The sequence below is a fragment of the Vulpes lagopus genome, chromosome 8 (genome assembly GCF_018345385.1).
Source record: "Vulpes lagopus strain Blue_001 chromosome 8, ASM1834538v1, whole genome shotgun sequence".
Lineage (NCBI taxonomy): Eukaryota > Metazoa > Chordata > Mammalia > Carnivora > Canidae > Vulpes > Vulpes lagopus.
This window is the reverse complement of record NC_054831.1, coordinates 115890860-115906211: the sequence shown is the minus strand read 5'-3', so window position 1 is coordinate 115906211 and position 15352 is coordinate 115890860. Positions and strand designations below refer to the sequence as shown.

At 42.1% G+C, this 15352-nt stretch overlaps 1 protein-coding gene across 1 annotated transcript in view; it reads right to left on the bottom strand.

Moving 5' to 3' along the window:
• ABCC11 (ATP binding cassette subfamily C member 11) overlaps positions 1-15009 on the bottom strand; it is a 58335-nt gene extending 43326 nt beyond the window's left edge. The window contains 8 exon segments of the mRNA XM_041766941.1: positions 1056-1204; positions 1374-1521; positions 2346-2519; positions 5408-5641; positions 6703-6850; positions 10892-11050; positions 13501-13631; positions 14911-15009. Coding sequence (XP_041622875.1) covers positions 1056-1204; positions 1374-1521; positions 2346-2519; positions 5408-5641; positions 6703-6850; positions 10892-11050; positions 13501-13631; positions 14911-15009 — 1242 coding nt within the window.
• Positions 15010-15352: the final 343 nt, after the last annotated feature.

Sequence of the window (15352 nt, the reverse complement as noted above, 5' to 3'; positions counted from 1 at the left end):
ATTTTCCTGTTGGCTTAACTGCCAAAATCATCAAGCAGGTGCAGGAATAAAGGTGGGGAAACACTGAGAAAGTACACACGAGAAAGTTTGTCTACTGTCAAAGTAGCTTGGAACGATTATTGCTGTTACAATTATATTTAATCTTCCTTGCCTTAGATACTCTAGTCTTCTAATGTTCCAAATCTCCCTGCACTTCAAGCCTAATTCACACCACACTCTCTACTGGAGACTTTTCCTGACTACAACACACCACCTTCGGCACTCAGGATCCCAGAATATGACCTAAAGTACCTTGGAGACTTTCCAGTCCATGCCGCATCTTCACTCCCTCCTTCATCCTTCACTGTGTGAGTGCAGTGTAACCCCAAAGTCCTGCTGAGAGCTTCTCCTACAAAAGCCCCTGCGTCCACCCTCAAGCCTTCACAGGTGCTTTTCTAATGCGTGTCTGGGCCAAGGAGAAGTGCCTGCTGCCTGGAGCACAAACGGACCCTTGGCTGCAGACTCTCAAATGCTCCCCCTCTTGCTTTGCTCTGCCCCAAATCCACCTGGATTCAAACCTCTCCCAAAGCAGCACCCCGACTTTTTTCCTCAGGGAACTGGGATGCTACCCCAAAAAGATAGCTGCTGCTTTTCTGGGCCAGTGTCAGACCACAAAGAGAAAACAAAAGAAGCTCTAGCTTTTTACATAAAGTATATTCCCAGGGCCTCTCTATTTTGGGTTCAGAGAAACTCCTTAGTTTAGGATTTGCAACCTCAAGGCATATATCAGAATCATCAAGTTTTTAACTACACATTTCACCTCCCCTGTGCCCGTAGATGACTTTCTCATTTCTCCCTCCCATGTTTGCTATCCAAGGGATGTCAGTTCTTTCAGGCAGATTGAGGCAGAACAAAGTTTGAGCGTCCTAAAAGTCTGGAAAATCGAAGTCTGCATCTATTATCCGTTTGCAAACTTTCAGATCTCTGAGCGGGGAGGTCTAAGAAAAGACACATAAGGAAAGCTCCCTATCAATATGGGGGAGGGGAGAGGGGAACAAAGCATTCCAAGCACTTACTAATGAAACCGTGAGTTTCAGTTGTAAGCATGTGTGGATGAGGAACATCACCGTTGTGGCCACTGTGGGGGCTATGAACAGGGAGGCAGTGGTCAGGCTCTGGATGATCCCAGACTTCTCCAATAGTTTCCTTTCCTTCCTTCTGAGGTCTGAGATATTTTTTAAAAAGGGAGGGAGCACTGAAATTAACCAGTTATAAGAGCATTTTCCAAAGAGCACCAAACAACTCCCAGAGCATGAAAGAACCCCCCAAAAGATGAGAGGCTTGGCCCACCATGACATCCTGAGGCTCTGAGCAGAAAAAGAGATTTTCTGTACCTTTAATTATTTTTTCAAATGGTTTCTCCCATGCATACATTTTAATCAGCTTAATGCAGGTGAGAACTTCACTGGTCACACGGATGCGCTGGTCGCTGATCTCAGATAAATGACTGTGTATCTTAACAATCTTTTTGATCAGGAGCACCTGCAGTCAGGATGCAGCAAGAGCTTCTGTTGACAAGGGCAGGAGAGTTCAGCCCAGCCTAAGTAAGGCAACTAGGAGTTTATCCAAAGGTAAGATCCAGATGTGGGTTAAATACCCAGATTTAATCCTGCCCCATTGGAACCATTGTGACTCTAAGTTCTAGGGTCCTGCTGAAGACTTTCCAATAGAAATGTCTCCATCTTGCCTTAGGGCACCTGCCTCACACATCCTGGGAGTGTTTCTCTCCTATGTCCCAAGCCAGGCTGTGGCTAACTAAACAGAAACATGACTCCGCTGCCTTGCGGAACCCTAAACCCGCCAACAGTTACAATCACCTTTTGATCACAATACTTGTGCTGAGGGAGGAAAACCTTTGATTTCAATCATCCAGAGGAAACATACTCCAAAAGTCACTTCTCGTTTGGCCCAATTTTATTTTACCTGAGTCTTTGTCAGCAAATTTGCTTCCCTTCTCCCATTATACTGTACTTGGCCAAGTGTTAAATGCTATCTGGGCTATTACATTACTACATTCTGGGAAGAAGAGAAGGAACGAAACCCTTATATGGAGGATATCTACTAAGGCAAGTCCATGAAGCAGATCTGTGAGATGGACTGTTGCCCATCCTATTCACCTCTTGTTTCTTTGGCCAATGTTGTGGCCAGAGAACAGTTTGATGCAGAAAGTAAAGCTGAAACGTAACCACAATGGAATGAACAGTCAACAGAAGTCAATATTTCCACTCACTAGTACCCCAGATTCCAGGGCTTTGGGGGTTCCAGGGACCATCCAACATCAAATGGGTGGCAAAGAAAGACGTTACCTCCACTGGCAAAATCAGGAGATAGCAAAAAGTGGCGGAGAGCACAGTAGGTCCAAGAATGAAGTAGGAGCTGAGAGTGCAAGAAATCAGCAACGAGCAGATGAGCCAGATCAGGGGACCGTAGTACACCCCTTCAAACAGGTAGTTTATGTCGCTGGTGAAGAAGCTGATGGCCTGTAAGACAGCAAGCCCGAGGGCACAGGTATCACCTCTTCAGATACCTGGAAGGGGCTACACATGCACGGGACCGGAAGGCTTGAGAGCAGGGTGCAAGAGACAAAAACACCAAGTTCACAGCTCTCCTCTTACTCTCTCTGTGTGACCCTGGGCCCATTACTGTGCCACTCTGAGGCTCAGCTTCTCCACCTATGAAGCCGAAATAATTATACCCACTTTATATGGTTGTTGTGAGGATGTCAATGAAATAAAAAGGATCTGCAGAAGCAGACTTTGCTTCATAAAAGTGATATTTTACTATACTCTTGCTATAACTTCTCATACCCAGATTCTCCAGAGAGTTACTTCTAGTCTTCTATCTCATTCTATTCTATTCTATTCTTACTACTACTACTACTACTACTACTACTACTATTGGCTGAATTTTTTTTTTAGGCAGGAACTAAGTCTTTTTATCCTTTTTTTTTTTCTATTTTGCTATAGACTCTTCTGTCCACTTCCCTGCTCCCTAACACATATTGCCCAGTTCTGTATCACATAAAAGCTGACATTCCAAATCAACAAATATTTAAGAACCAAAATCATGAATGTCTTCTAGAATGACCTATCTGAATGCCTTAAGAAGTAGTTTCCTTTTCACTTTAAATTTATGTCCTTCCAGTTCCCAGGATGTGCTCCAGGTTGAATCTTTACAAAAATGTAAAGTGTATAAGGAAGCATAGCTTGGTACAGCCACTTCAGAAGGGAGTTGAACAGTATCTTTGAAAGTTAACAATTGCGCAAACCCCATGACTTGGCTATTTCATTTCTCTGTTGAGAAACATTCACAAGTGCTAGAGGAAGCACGCACAAGGACTTTCACTGTAGTTGTGCTTATAGCAGCAAAACCCTGGAAACATTCTAAATGTCCATTCATGGGGAAAGTTTAACCTTCCCAACTTTTAAGCATCCACCTAAGGAGTATTAGATAATACTGGGTCCTGAGGCAAACTGTCAGAGTTCATGTCCCAGACTTGTCATGTACTAGCTGTAGAACCAAGGACACATTACCCAGTCTCTCTGTGCCTCAGTTGCCATAGAAATAAAATGGGAATAATAACACAACCTACCCCATAGCACTGATGTGACAACTAATGAGACAATGCATATAAAACACTTCATTTTACCACATTGACAATGCTCAAAGGTGGGTGGGGTAAATGTGTAGAGGTGATCAAAAGGTAAAAACGTTTAGTTATAAATAAGTATGGTGACCAGAGTTAATATTGTATCGTATACCTGAAAGTTGCTAAGATAGTAGATTTTAAAAGCTCTTTTTGCGGGGAAAAAAAAATGTAACCATGTAAGGCGATGGATGGTAACTAAACTTACGGTAGTGATTATTTTGCCATGCAGATTAAATCATTACCCTATATACCTTGGACAAATACAACATTATATGTCAGTTATATCTCAGTAAAAATGGAGGGGGAGGAAATGTTATAATTATAAGTAAGCATAGTTGAGAAGGAATGAGGGAGATTTATATGTGTTAATATGGAAGGCTGACATAGTGAAGAGGAAAGAAAAAATTCAAAACAGCACAAATAACAGCATCCTTGATGTAAAAAATCACCCAGAAAACTGTATCATATACTCTCTATTAGTAAAACAAAGTAGCAGAACATTCTAAAAGGTAGTATCATTTATGTAAAAACACATACTTTTTTTTTTTACTTTTTTTAATAAAAACTTTGTGTTTTTGTGTAAAAACACAAGATACAATATGCTTTCTACAGAAAATCTACATGTGTACCTGAAAAGTCTAGAAGGACACAAGCGGAATTAATAGTGGTGGTCACCTCTAGGCATATTGGAAGTGACCGGGTCTTGGGAGTCATCTATTCCACCTTTTTTTGTTTCCAAGGTGAATGGGTGCAAGTGTTTTTTATTTTGTCTATTTTTTAATTGTTTAAATTTTATTTACATTCAATTAATTAACATATAACATATTATTAATTTCAGAGATAAAATTCAGTGATTTATCAGTTGTGTGTAACGCTCAGTGCTCATTACATCACGTGCCCTCTTCAATGCCCATCACCCAATTATCCCACCTCGCCTCCAGCAACCCTCAGTTTGTTTCCTGTAGTTAAGAGTCTCTTACAATTTGTCTCCCTCTCTGATTTTGTCTTATTATATTTTTAAAATTAATTTTAAAGTAAAACTATGGAAGCAGCTCTCTGGGACTACTCATGTGAGTAGCTACTTCCACCCCCACTTTCAAGTGGGTCATCTTGTCTTATGTTCATGAGGATGTTTGGGGGTCATAAGTTGGAGCAAATTTTTCCACTCTCTGTCGACATTTGGATATTTGTGTTTTGTTGTAGGAGAAGCAAGAGCAGGGAACTGATATACCAATAACAATAACCAGGCAGCTCTAAGTACTCCTCTTTGCAGGTAAGAATTAACACTCAAAGAGGTGATCTGCAGTTGCTTTTCCCTTGATTTCCCTGAGCTAGCCTATCCTTCCATACCTTCCTCCCCAGGCTGGCTGAGGGGATGCACTTCCCAAGGTGCTTCTCTGATGGTTTGTGTCTTTATGTTCATTGCTATATCCCCAGGGCCTAGCACAGGGTCTGGTCCAGAATAGGCCTCAGTAACTATGTGTTGAATGAATGAATAAATTTTGTCGAAAGCCTCTGAATGCAAGCGGCATCTCCCTGGGTTAGTGTTGACCTGTTCTTGTGTCCCTACAGGCAATTGTTGATGATTATCAACACTCATCCTAGGAATTGTTTCCTTTCTCTCTTAACTCCCTTTCTTCCTTCCCTTGGCCCCTAAGTCAGGGATGTCTGGAGGAAGTCTAAGCAAGTATGGCCTCTGGTAAGGTGCCAGGCACTTACCTCTCCAGTGGTGATGTGTGTTAGAGACTTGAATTGTATTAGCTTCTCAAAAGCAAAGGAGAAAACAGCAGAACGAAACCTGACACCTGTGCGCTGGCTTAAGACCCAGCAGGAGCACAGACTCAGTGACTTCAGGCACTCTATGAAAAAGAGGGCAAAGCAGAGTCCCACCCCATAGGCAATATTCCCTGACCGCTCTTCAGAATATTCCAGGATCTTTGGTATAAACAGCATCTAGAAGGAAACAGGAGTTTTGATTATTCAGTGCTCCAGTTTTCTTCTGGAGAGACTTTCATCTGTCCCCTTGCATGCAGTTTAGGCTGGATGGTCAAAGTGCCCTACACTCTACTGGCTAACTGGTGAGCATGTGACCCCAGCTGGGATAATGAGACTTACTCTCTGAAATCAGAATCTTAGGCTGACAGGGTGCCTGGGTGGCTCAGTCAGTTAAGCATCTGCCTTTGGATCAGGTCATGATCCCAGGGTCTTGGGATCCAGCCCCATGTCAGACACTGTACTCAGCCAAAAGTCTGTTTCTCCCTCTCCCTCTACCCCTCCCCCTTCTCATGTGTTTTCTCTCTCTGTCTCAAAGAGAAAGAAAGAAGGAAGGAAGGAAGGAAGGAAGGAAGGAAGGAAGGAAGGAAGGAAGGAAGGAAGGAAGGAAGGAAGAAGAAGAAAGAAAGAAAGAAAGAAAGAAAGAAAGAAAGAAAGAAAGAAAGAAAGAAAGAAAGAAAGAAAAAAGGAAGGAAATTAAAACCAAAAAAAAAAAAAAAAAGAACCTTAGGCTGAGGACCTAGAAGATGGGAAATAAAGTTGATTCATCTCAATCATGGTACATGGAAGCCACTAGTTTCTGCCTTCTACACTCCCATAGCTGTCCAGCCATTTCTCGAAGCAGCAGGCTTGTACTGAGCCAGGCTATGTTCTAGGTGCTTTATATATCTATCTCATTTAAGTTCACGCTGAGAGGTAGGTAATGTTATGCGATCCATTTTGATCATGAGGGTTTCCAGGAGGTCCATCATAAAGAGTGTGATGGGGTTCCCTGAAGAAACTAAGGCACAGAGATGCTAAACAAATTGCCCAAAGTCATCCAGAAGTTAAGGGCCACGGCTTGAACCGAAGCAATGGCTGCAGCACTCACACTCTTAACTACTACTAGCTCTACTACCTCCAAATGTTGTCTTCTTCTGTGTAGCAACTGAGACAAGTAATTCCCAACTCCAGGTATGCACTTGAACGTACTAATCTCTAAAGCCTGGAGCCCCCCAAACCTCACGAAGCCAGCCACTTACTGGCCCTAGCACACTCATGACAGAGAAGAGGCAACCCAGAAATATATCAAAAAGAGCTCTTGTTCTTTGAAATCTCATCATCACTCGAAGCACTGAAGCTTTTTCAATCCCGTGCCTTGAGACTTCTTCTTCCCAAAGGAGGCAGAGCCTTCAAAAGAGGAAAATTGAGCCAAGTGAAATCTCTTTGCATAGAGTATTTCAAGTAAATCCCAGATATATCATTTCATTTACAAATGCTTCCGTATGTATCTCTTTCAGATAAGGCCTTTTAAAAAACTACAGTGAAAAAAAAATAAATAAAAAATAAAAAACTACAGTGACATACAACGGTTATCAATTAATTGCTATTAATTATTAATAACTAGTAATCATATATTAATATAATATAACACATTGATTATATATTAATAAAATTCCTTGATGGTAATTAATACCTGGTCTGTATTCAAATTTCTCTAATTATGTCAAAAACATGTTTTTATAATCAGTTGGCCAAACTCAAAATCCAAATGAGGTCCATATATTGCATTTCAGTGATGAATCTGATAGGCTTCTTGCATCTCTTTTTAAACTGTAACAGCTTCTCTTTCTCTGCATTTTCTGCTGTTTGTTTGGTGAAGAAACTGGGTCATTTATTCCATAGAATTCCCATATTCTGGATTTGACTGATTGCATCCTAGTGCTGTTGTCTAACACAACCTTTTGTGCCTTATATTTTCTATTAAACTCCTAGCTAGATCTAGAGGTGTAATGAAATTCAGAATTCAGGTCACTGGCAAAAATATTTAATAGGTGATATAGTATACTTCTTTTGCAATGTGTGGTGTTCCTCTATTAGTAATGTTCAGGGTGTCAGTGGGTTAAGATGTATTAGCCTGACTCATTCACTGCCATTCATTCATCATCATTGATGACCATTAATCCGCTTCCATTAGAGTTGGTAAAACAGTGATTTCTAATTCTAACACTCCTGCTGTACTTAACAGTTTGAATTTTTCTATAAAAAAAAATAATTTTCAGGGCACCTGGTAGCTCAGTCAGTTAAGCATCTGACTCCTGATCTCAGCTCAGGTCTTGATCCCAGGGTTGTGAATTCAAGCCCTGTGCTAGGCTCCATGCTAGGTTAGGCTCAATGCCTACTTTTATTTTTTTATTTTTTAAAGATTTTATTTATTTATTCATGATAGGCATAGAGAGAGAGGCAGAGACACAGGCAGAGGGAGAAGCAGGCCCCATGCCGGGAGCCCAACGCAGGACCCGATTCTGGGACTCCAGGATCGCGCCCTGGGCCGAAGGCAGGTGCTAAACCACTGAGCCACCCAGGGTTCCCCTCAATGCCTACTTTTAAAAAATAAATAAAAGAGATAACTTTCCCTCATCAACTATTTTGTTACCCTGAATAATGTCACCCTTTCTTTTATGCACAAATTAAGATTCATAAAACCTAAAACTCTGACCTCCAGAAAGTTCCTACATTTATTTCAAAGTCCCCAAAGAGTGCCCCCAATGTTGGATCACTTAATTAAAAGTGTCCCCTTATTTTGCCAATTTGAGCTAAAGATGCCTAGGCTGTTCATGTTATATCCGCAAAACGGACACTGAAAACATTTCTTTGAGGAAAAAATGGAAAAAAAGCATCAAAGAAGTTATCATGGCAGCAATTAAGAATTTTGTCAACTCTCTTATCCTTCTTTTTTATTTTATATTATGTTTGATGCAGGAGCAGGTAACTGAAAATTATCATTGTGGCACTTCTGGCTTCCAGGGCCTTAATCTGGCTCTGGATGCTTCCTGCACACCCATGATCCAATCTGTCAGCTGCAATCACCATGTTGGCATCTGCCCTTTTACTTCCTGGCTCCTGCTCCACAATGTTTGGTTCCACTGTCTGGAAAGCAATTACCACTGTCCATGATGAGAACACCAAGGACTAAACCAAGGGACTCCAGGACTCCCTGAAGCTTCCACTCCTTATGGAGCAGGAGCACGGTGGGCCACTGTTTGTGCCCAGGGCCCAAGAGCAGCTCTGCTTGTGCATGTTCTCAAATGGCTCTGTCAGCTTCTGGTTCTCATCTTCTGCTGCCAAGTCTCTCATGGCAGCCAGTTCTAGCCCTTTCTGCTCTTTACTCCTGCAGCCGTGGACACTCATGCCCAGCTTAAAGTCAGAAAGGAACAAACACCACAATAATTTTCCTGTCCTACATTCCCTAACCTGACATCAAAACCCCAGGCTGCCTCTTCCTTCTTGAGTTATAAAACAACTGCCCCATCCCATACTCATCAGTGTGGGCCAGATAACTTGCGGGGATGGAGGAGGGGGTGGTCTGGGCCTTAGGTCAATAAAGCAGAAATGTCCCCATGACACCTGTATGTGTTAGAGGATTGTATTGCTTATGGGTAATATTACTCGGGCCAAACTTTGGGGCCATCTCTCTTTGTTCCAGCTCTATCTCCACATATGGCCCAATACACAGAGACAAAAAGCTCTAGGGTTGGTTCAACTTTGACTAAGTAAGTTCAAGTGTCCTGTAGCCTACCCTCAGCTCTCCTAGCAACCATATCAATTTCTGGCCATGATTACCAGATTCAAAAGACTTGTCTTCACACTTTGCCTCCTCTGTTCATTAGCTATAGAACTCTGGGAACTACATTTTACTTCTCTCAGTCCTCAGTCTCTTCACGTGTAAAGCAGGGGAAAAGCATGTGCCCTATTTCCTTGTGATGGTCAAAGGAGGCGACGGATGGGGAAATGCTCTGTGACTATAGACCAAAATGAAAACTACGGAGAATTATGATAGTCATACTGAACATGATGGTGCTGATAATGGTGATTCTGCTGCTGGGCTGATGACAGTGGTAGTGAGGAAGACGGCTGGCGCTTGTCAACAAATCATCAGGGAAGTAACAGCAGTTTTTCTGAAGAGCTAGGGAAGATGTACCCCAGAATTCTGCTTGCTCAATGGGGAACACAGAGAAAGAAGCCTTCTAAAGGGGTGAACACACAGATCATTGTTTTTTGTTTTTTTTTCAAATCCGAATGTGGTGTGATGGTAAAAGTATTGATAGACAGACATACTGAGCTATAGAATAAAAATGGCAGAATTGGGACGACTGGTTAGCTTGGTGGTTGAACATCTGCCTTGGCTCAGGTCGTGATCCCAGGGTCCTGGATCTAGTCTCGCATGGGGCTCCCCACAGGGAACCTGCTTCTCCCTCTGCCTGTGTCTCTGCCTCTCTCTGTGTGACTCTCATGAATAAATAAATACAATCTTTTTAAAAATGGCAGGATCAGTGCACTCTAATAGACATAAATCAGGAAACCCTGTACTCACAATGGTCAGAGAAGAACAACCAAACACCTAACTGGTGCCTATTATGCACCAGGCATTTTCCCATGTGCTTTAAACTGAATTTATCCTCTCCTTTGATTCTTAAAACAATCCTGTGAAAGACCATGAGATCAATTTTATGGTCCATTATTTTAGACATAAGGACACAGGGTCTCTGTAAGGGTAAAGTGATTTGTCTGACATCATAGCTACTAGGCAGTGAGATTCTGATCAATATCTGGAAGAGGTAGGTGCTCCCTGAAAACATTTTTTTTCCTTTTACTGAATAATTCTGAGAAACAGTGAGTCAAAATTGAACCAGTTTCTGTTTTCTCAGTGCTCTAAGTCCACTAATTTGCTTTGTAAACAAATCTGAGACCTGGCAATAGTACGCCACATTTCACAAACTTCTTTAACCAATGAATGCTCTTTTCAGGAAACGTCTTATGGGACTACCATTTTCTGGAAGACTTTTGGAAAATGCCATTCTCTACCTGGCATCTCATGAAGTAGCTAGAGGTAGGAACATGAATATAAGACATTTGAAATCACTCATTCATTTTACCCCCATTTAATCCCTGTGAGGAAACTTAATCACACAACTAGTTAGTGATGACTTAGGTAGATCTGATTAAAGACATGAATTCTTGCTCCAGACAAAAGTCTCTAGCCTAATATATAAAATATGTGTGCCATTTCGGGATGTTCATGAACTACAGTGAGGCTTCTTGGTACCAAAGAAGAGCCAATACTCTTTGTCTAAAGACGGGCGCTGCTTGCTACTCTTCAGCATCTCTGGTCACCTATCCTGCAAGACATGGCCTTTAACCAATCTGGTGGCTTACCCGATATGACTTTACCTTTTAGCATTTTTGTCTGAGGCATCATGTACTGACAGCTGGGGGATGGTGTTCTCATTCAAGCGCCTCCGTACACCCTGGATCATGAAGGGAGTGAGCCATGACATCGTGAGATAGGAGAACAGGCCAGCATCATCCATGGGCTGTGGGGCAGGAAACCTAGCAGAGAAGTCACAGGTCATGTAGTTGTCATTATTTTTTTTAAAGATTTTGTTTGGGATCCCTGGGTGGCGCAGCGGTTTGGCGCCTGCCTTTGGCCCAGGGCGCGATCCTGGAGATCCGGGATCGAATCCCACGTCGGGCTCCCGGTGCATGGAGCCTGCTTCTCCTCCCTCTGCCTGTGTCTCTGCCTCTCTCTCTCTCTCTGTGACTATCATAAATAAAAAAAAATAAAAAAAATAAAGATTTTGTTTATTTATTTGAGAGAGAGAGCATGTAAGAGAGAAAGCACCAGTGAGGGTAGGGAAAGAGGGAGAGAGAGAAGCAGACGCCTCACTGAGCGTACAGCCCAAGGATGTGGGGCTTAATCCCAGAACACCAGGATCATGACCTGAGCTGAAGGCAGATGCTTCACCGACTGAGCCACCCAGGTGCCCCTGTATATATTTTTGTATTATATGTATATATGCATTTATGTTTTTATATATACAAATTTATATCTGTACATATGGATACATTGATATCAAATTATTAATAGCGATTGACAAAGGGATTAGAATTGGTAAAGGTACAGGAAAAGAGATTCTCACTCTTTCATTTTTTCTATATTTTGCTTATGTAATTTTTACAAAAACAGTAAGAATGGAATTAAAAGGAAATAAGGATGATAAGATCATATCCCTGGAAATGATTCACAAACATGAAATAATAACTGGATGGAGATGTTGTTGGCATTGTGTATAATATCTACTTTTTTTTCAAAGCTGCCTTTAATGCTATCTGTTTCAATCTGAAGAAAATTCAGTTAAAAAGGAAACTTGGGGAGAAAGATGAGAAGACAAAAATGCCAAACGCACAGCATGTTTTTGTTTTGTTTTGGACAATGGGCTCTTCTTCATTCATACCCCTTCCCCGCCCCACTGCCCGCACACTGCCCCCGCAGCTGTGCATTTTGGACAGGGCTGGAGAGAGAAGGAACTGAAGGAAGGGTGGGGATCGGTACCAGGTATTGCCAGATATGTGAAACCATGAGTGATTGCAGAGAAAGGGAAGAATCTTTGAGCAGGTACCGCTACGCTGAAGGCTGGACAGAAGCAGAATGTTTCTCTAGATGAGGCTGCCTAGGAGCACTAAGTACCCAGGTTCTTATTCTCTATGGAGATGAGGACAATCTAGTGGGAACAATGTGATGGGAGCTCAAGTTTTTTTAAAAATAGGAAAACAACTGCAGGCCATTGATAGATAAAATCTTAGCAAACATGTGAGAGAAAAGAGAGGATTGTAAATAGAAAATAGAGTCCTGGAGTTCCTGGGTGGCTCAGCGGTTGAACGTCTGCCTTTGGCTCTGGCTGTGATCCCAGGGTTCAGGATCTAGTCACACATCGGGCTCCCCAATGCTTCCCCCTCTGCCTATGTCTCTGCTTCTCTTTCTTTGTGTTTCTTATGAATAAATAAATAAAATCTTTAAAACAAAACAAAACAATAAACAATGGAGTCCTGGTGACAAAACACTAAAGAATCAGCCTAGAAGAATGTTAAGGTCTTGTCCATACACAATGAATAAATGAATATGTACATGATTCTGTGCAGGACCCTGAGAGCAAGGTTTTATAAGTCAGACATTTGGGGATGGTTATTTTCAGCTATGTATACTGGAAAAGGATACATTGAATTTCCTTAAAGTTTAAGGGTCACACCATTGGGCAATTGACCCTTTCAACAGCTCCCCATTTCTCTTAGAATAAAGACTAACATACTTAATGTGCCCTGTGGAGACTTATGGCCCTCTGCAGTCTTGTCTCATGCCATGCCCATTATCACACATGACTCCAGTGACACTGGCCTCTGCCATTCCTGAACATGTCATGTTGTGTTCTTCCCACCTCAAGGCCGGGTCTTTGCACATGCTATTCCCTCTGCCCAGGTCATTCTTCCTTTACTTTAGCCTACTAAAGTCTTGTTTATCCTCCAGGGCCCAGCTTACATACCAAGAACCTACCAGTTGTCGCTGTTTCACTGTCTCTTTGCACCCCCACACTTTTTCATAATACATCTTCAAGCTGCTTGTAACCATGTTTGTTTAGGAGTTTACTTGCTTATTATTGTCTTTCTCCCAAGTGTGTGGTCTATGATGAGCAAGGATCACATCTGTCTTGCTTACCACTGTTCCCCTGAGGTCTATCTAGCACAGTGCCTGGCATATGTAGGTGCTCAATGAACCCTTGTTGGATGGATGGATGAATGAAGGAAGGAATGAATGAACAAGGGAGTGAATGAGCTGACTCTGCCTCCCTGATGTCCTTGGGCTGCTCTGGAGGTATGTGACTGTAGTGGGTGACATGACTGTGTGGAGACATGTGGATACATCTTTGAGAGGGATCTAGGTGTTCAGGACTGAGGAACATTGCCTTAATGGGTGCTGCCCCTCAGAACTCCCCATCAGAACTCACTTTGGCTTGGGACGGAAGGGAATCATGGTTCTCCAGGCAGCATTGTATTTCTCCCAAGGGAGGACTGTCGCTGGTGCTTCAGGCTTCTTCACCTGCTGGCTCCACGAGCCATCTCCTACAGTGTAAGTATTCTTGGGAAAGAAAAAATGAAAGAGCATCAGTTTCCCGACCTCATAAATACTATCTTGGAGGGTTAGACCAGCCACCCAAGGACAATGGATCTTCCCACATCAAGCTTTATATATCCTGATTTCCTAGAGTCAGACAGAAAAAGACAAGCATTGTATGATCTCACTTATATGTGGAACCTAAACACAATGACAACAGTAACGAAGTACTCAGGGAACAGATTAGTGGTTGCCAGATGTGGGGGTGGGGAGTGGGTGAAATGGGCAAAGGAGGTCAAAAGGTACAGATTTCCAGTTATGAAATAAGTGTCATGGGGCTGTAATTAATGCACAGCATGGCAACTATAGTTAATAACACTGTGTTGTAGGCTTGAAAACTGCTAAGAGTTTATCTTAAAATTTCCCATCACAAGAAAAAGACTTATAACTATAAGAGGTGATGGATGTTATGTTGTAGTAACTCTTTCACACTTTACACAAATATTGAATCATTATGTGGTACACCTGAAACTAACATGTTTTATGTCAATTATATCTCAATTAAAAAATAAACAAAAGAAAGGTTGCGGGGTAGGGAATAAGCAGTGGGCCAAGAGTCAGAACAACTGGGGCCCAGCCTTGGTTCTGCCTATGTTCACTGGGTGACTCTGGGCAAGCCACTCCACCTCCCCGGGTTCTTATCTATGATACACACTGTAGACAAGAATAAAGGGAGCTAGAGTTAGTCACCCACAGAATGAAAGACCAAGTCACCCTCTGAAGGTAAACCTACTAAAAAGAAATCAATAAGTAAGAAAGTAACCCCCAAACATCACATGCAACCCTTTTAGTAAAGCGGGAAACAACTAAAATTTTTAAAATATTATCTCTAGAACTTCATATAGAATAAATAATACTACCTTAAAAGCATAGTAAGGGATTGATAAGAAAAGATTCAGGAAAGTGGTTACTTCAGGTAGGGAAGTTAGGGAGTGAATTGAGGGGAGGGCCAATAGCAAGGTTCAAGTTGTTAAGTTGGTGATGGGTTTAGAGGTGTTTATTGTACTATTATAAGTGCATACATAGATAAATAAGTAATAGATAATTGATAGATGATAGACCGACTGTGAAGACGTGTCATGACCAGGGCATATGATACATCTAATTGTAGAAGCCCGGGATCCATTAAAAGAAATCAAGGTTGAATAATATGACACAAAATTTTCTGATCTAATTTGTAACCATTGAGAATACCCTGTCAATTTAGCTTCCTGGTATTTTGATGCAAAGGTGACCAACTTACGTAGCTAAGCCCTGAAACCATGTCATTGCTCATGTCCATGCCGAGATTCACGAGACCACCAGAAGATCTGGGGACCCAGTGCACCCTCTTCTTGGTCATTTTCAGCTGTCTTGCCAATCCTCCGTTTCCAAGAATCAGAGAATCTGAAAAGGCAGCAGTTTAGAGCAGCTTAGATTCAACCCTGAGCAGTCAGGAGAGAGGGATATTCTCCTGCAAGGAGTGTGCTGGGGTCATACAGAAGGCTAGGCCATGTCTAGGCTCCTGCTCTTCCTTCTGCTTGGAATGGGCTTGGCTCCCTCTTTTTAAATATTTACTCAGGCCTCTGATCAAGTTCACTTGGGGGAAAACATCTCTAATCACCCAATGTCATCCCTATAACTTGGGCTAGGCCTGCTCATGAAATCATGCGTCTTCTCTCATCCCAGTTTGTAATTATATATTC